We start from the raw sequence: 4,065 nt of genomic DNA, 5'->3' as shown, positions 1-4,065 counted from the left end.
TAAGCAAACAGTGACTCAAAAACAAATATGCAGGAACAAGTAGCAATAACAGTTGAATCGGACTCAAAAACAAATATGCAGGAACAAGTAGCAATAACAGTTGAATCGGGCCCAAACAGTGACTCAAAAACAAATATGAAATATGCAAGAACAAGTAGCAATAACAGTTGAATCGGGCCCAAACAGTGACTCAAAAACAAATATGCAGGAACAAGTAGTAATAACAGTTGAATCAGGCCCAAACAGTGACTCAAAAACAAATATGCAAGAACAAGTAGCAATAATAGTTGGATCAGGCCCCTCTGGGCTTGCCACAGCTGCTTGCCTAAGCCGGAAATCAATCCCATACATAATTCTTGAGAGAGAAGAATGTATTGCTTCTACATGGAAGAAATATTCCTATGATCGTCTTCACCTCCACCTTACAAAGCAATTTTGTGAACTCCCTCACATGTCATTCCCTGCCTCTTATCCCACCTTTGTGCCCAAAAAGATGTTCATACAGTACTTAGATGACTATGTCTCCCATTTCAAAATTAGTCCTATGTTCCAAAGAACTGTGGAGTCTGCTGAGTTCAATGAAGTTTCCAAGAGATGGATTGTTAAGGCTAGGAATGCAAGTTCAGGAGAGGTTGAGATATATAGTGGCAAGTTTTTAGTGGTGGCCACTGGGGAAACAACCAACCCTTATACCCCAGAGGTTGAAGGGTTAAACACTTTCCCTGGTGAGGTTCTTCATTCTACTCAGTATAAGTCAGGGAAGCAGTTCAAAAACAAGAATGTTTTGGTTGTTGGGTCTGGGAATTCTGGAGTGGAAATTTCTCTAGACCTTGCAAATCACGATGCCAAAGCCTCCATTATTTTTCGAAGCCCGGTATGAAATTAACCACATCTAACTTAGATTTAATTTCTCTCACATGGGTCATGGTTATTAGTACAAAATTTAATATATCTATGCATCATGGTTACAATTACAAATTATTGGATTATATATACAGGTTCATTTTCTCTCAAGGGAGATGGTGAACTTGGGCTTAACCATGTTGAAGTATTTTCCTGTTAGCATGGTGGATTTCTTGATGGTCATGCTTAGCAAACTGGTTTATGGGGACCTGACCAAGTATGGGATAGGAAGGCCTGCAGAGGGTCCTTTTTATATGAAGGCTAAGTACGGCAAGTATCCACTTGTTGATGTTGGTAAATGTAAAAAGATCAAGTCAGGAGAAATTCAGGTAAGAATTTTGAGTGAGGGAATGATTCATGTACTTAAAAAAGTAAAATTAATCCTTTAGAATTGTTTGTGGTATCAGAACTAAATTTGATCTACACTAATTAAAACTATAAGTTGGATTAGTTTTTACTTGTTCTGTAAGTACACGGATATGCAATGAGTTCAATTTGTTGGAGAATTTTCAGTAGATCCAATCTAATGGCATCTTGTCATTGTCTATGAAATTAAATCTCAGGTCAATTCCTCAAAACTCTCATTGTAAGAAAAGAAATAATAACTTTATATGTTAGGTGGTTGAATGAAAGGGATACTACAATTTTTTTGGGGGCCAATTGTGTTCTAGTCTAATGGATACCATTCCACAGTTACTTTTCTAACTTGTTCATGGCAATTAAAGAATTGACTACAATGATTTTCTTAATAGCAATACTACGTACACAAAAAAATATGATAATATTTTTTTCAACGGTTGAGTTAGGAAGCTTATAGTGGTCTAGTATTGACATCACTTTTTTTATCTACTACTATCAATTTGTTATATTAGCAAGTGTCAAAAATTTTTGTGTCAATATAGTATATATTTTCTCTTTTCTGAAATGGTACAGTTTAGAAGACCAATGGAAATCTTATACAATACACTTTATCTTTTAAGCTCCTGTTTGTCCTTTTTCATATGCTTTTTTCCTTTTTTTCTTTTTTGATGAGAAAAACATGCTTGTTTATTTTATTGATCCACATGTTACGCAGGTTTTGCTGGCAGAAATACTTAAAGTTCAAGGCAAGGACGTACTATTCAAGAATGATAAGTTACTTCCATTTGACACCATTATCTTTTGCACTGGATTTAAGAGGTCAACAAACTTGTGGCTTAAGGTATTTGATAGTGTACTCTTTGTGTTTGCCCTTTATTTTATTTTGAGATTTTTTTAAATATAATATTTTTTCTAATTTATCATTTACTTTTATTTGAAAGGTAATATCCTATTTTTTACTTGTTTTATTTCAGTTTAAATTAAAGTGTAGTTTTGAAAGCTTAGACCTATTTATTTGAAAGAAAATACATAAATGATATTTCTTAAAATTTGAATTTTCTAAACATCAACAATAACATGGAACTAGAAAATATCCTACCGTAATAGTAGGTGATGAACTTGTCCAATTTTGTCTAGGAAAAAAATATATAATAAAGAATATTTTAGTGAAAGAAATAAATTCTCCAATCTTTTTAAAATATTGACTAAAGTACGTTTTTGGCCTTTAAAGTTTAAGATTGCTTTCATTTTGGCCATGCATGTTTGATTAAGTTTTTTGTTTGGCCCTTTACCTTTCAAAATTTTCATTTCTATGAAGAGTCAAATAGAAAATTGAATCAAACATGAAGGGCTAAACTAAAAATTGAATTAAACATGAATGGTCAAAATGAAAATGTTGAAATGTATATGGATATGAAAAGAGAATCAAACATGAAAGGTTAAAATGAAAATTTTGAAACATAAAGAGTCAAAATAAAAACAAATCCAAAACTTAAAGGTCAAAAATGTACTTTAATCTAAAATACTATGTATTGTGTTTTTGGTAGGAGGACTGACTACTAAGGACTCAAGAGAAACCATCAATCAAATGTTTTAACCCTAACGCAAATATAAACATAAACATAAACATAAACATAAATGACAATAACATAAATTGGGGTTTATTTGGTTTAGGAAATTAGGAATTGACTCAATTATTTAAGATTTGGTGGATCTATTTTACTGGTACGGAGGACCATTAGGCAAGTGTGACATGGTTCTTCTAGATGTGTGAATAATTTCTCGTTTGGTAGGGTGAAAATGTAGTTTAATTTGGTTTATTTTCCTTGTTAGATACAACTTATAAAGTTTCTTTTTCCCCCTTAGATATATCTAATATCTTATTCAAATTTCACTTATTAACTCGAGCTTCACAAGAATTCCACTTTTAAAAATAATACTAAAAAAATTTAAGTTGTACCAAATAGATACCATACTAGAACTATTTTTTTTTTATTTAAAAAAAATGGTTCTCAATTAACTATTTTATTGTTATAAGTAGGGGGATGAATATCTTTTGAATGAGGATGGACTTCCAAAACCTACTTATCCTAACCATTGGAAGGGAAAGAATGGCTTATACTGTGTTGGACCATCTAGAAGTGGGTTATATGGAGCTAGCGTCGATGCCCAGAACATTGCCAATGATATCAAGTCCATTACGTAATGCCTCAAAAAAGGGAAAAGGGAGAAAGAATAATAAAATAGGTTATTGTTGTGATATAATCTTGTTTTGTTAGTTGCTTTGGTTAAGCATGAGTATTGTGAGAATTAGAAAGTGATGCAAAGCAAGTGAAAACTGAAAAGGACTTTTTACAAGAACTTTAGAATAAAAAATGAGGAACAATAGAGAAGAAGTAGTCTACTCTAAACAATATGATCATTCTATAATGTATTTAGAACTGTTAAATCACATTTACGTTAATGATTGTGATAGCTAGACATGCTAGAGGCTGAGTTATCTTAGTAAAATCTATAGCCTTCTTCTTAAAAAAATGGTCTCTCTCAAAGGATCATACGTAAGGTGCTTAAATTATATACAACATCTTTAAATGAAACTTCAATCTCTGGCGTCAATCATCAAGCTTTTATGAAACTTCAACAGCTTTAAAAAAAAATATAAAAAAATACTGTACCAGAGCGTGTAATATAGTCTATATTACATTTATATAAAATTTGAAAATGTTAATTACAGTTTGATTATGTACAGAATGTCTAGTGTAAGGTTGAATTTAATTAACCATTCTATTAGCTTTATTTCGT

At 31.7% G+C, this 4,065-nt stretch overlaps 1 protein-coding gene across 1 annotated transcript; it reads left to right on the top strand.

Moving 5' to 3' along the window:
• Positions 1-245: 245 nt before the first annotated feature.
• Positions 246-3,650, top strand: LOC112003258 (probable indole-3-pyruvate monooxygenase YUCCA10). The gene is made up of 4 exons (XM_024035444.2): positions 246-874; positions 999-1,232; positions 1,979-2,104; positions 3,305-3,650. The coding sequence occupies exons 1-4, from the start codon at positions 263-265 to the stop codon at positions 3,467-3,469; spliced, it is 1,137 nt and encodes a 378-aa protein (XP_023891212.2). The 5' UTR covers positions 246-262; the 3' UTR covers positions 3,470-3,650.
• Positions 3,651-4,065: the final 415 nt, after the last annotated feature.

Source organism: Quercus suber, unplaced genomic scaffold, assembly GCF_002906115.3.
Source record: "Quercus suber isolate HL8 unplaced genomic scaffold, Cork oak 2.0 scaffold_529, whole genome shotgun sequence".
NCBI classification, from domain to species: domain Eukaryota; kingdom Viridiplantae; phylum Streptophyta; class Magnoliopsida; order Fagales; family Fagaceae; genus Quercus; species Quercus suber.
This window is presented reverse-complemented; position numbering and strand designations above follow the sequence as displayed.

Bases quoted from the DNA above. Each gene is read 5' to 3' on its own strand.
- LOC112003258 (XM_024035444.2), top strand. From the start codon at position 263: ATGCAAGAACAAGTAGCAATAATAGTTGGATCAGGCCCCTCTGGGCTT. The intron at 875-998 runs GTATGAAATTAA...TTATATATACAG, and splicing joins CCATTATTTTTCGAAGCCCG to GTTCATTTTCTCTCAAGGGA. The intron at 1,233-1,978 runs GTAAGAATTTTG...CATGTTACGCAG, and splicing joins TCAAGTCAGGAGAAATTCAG to GTTTTGCTGGCAGAAATACT.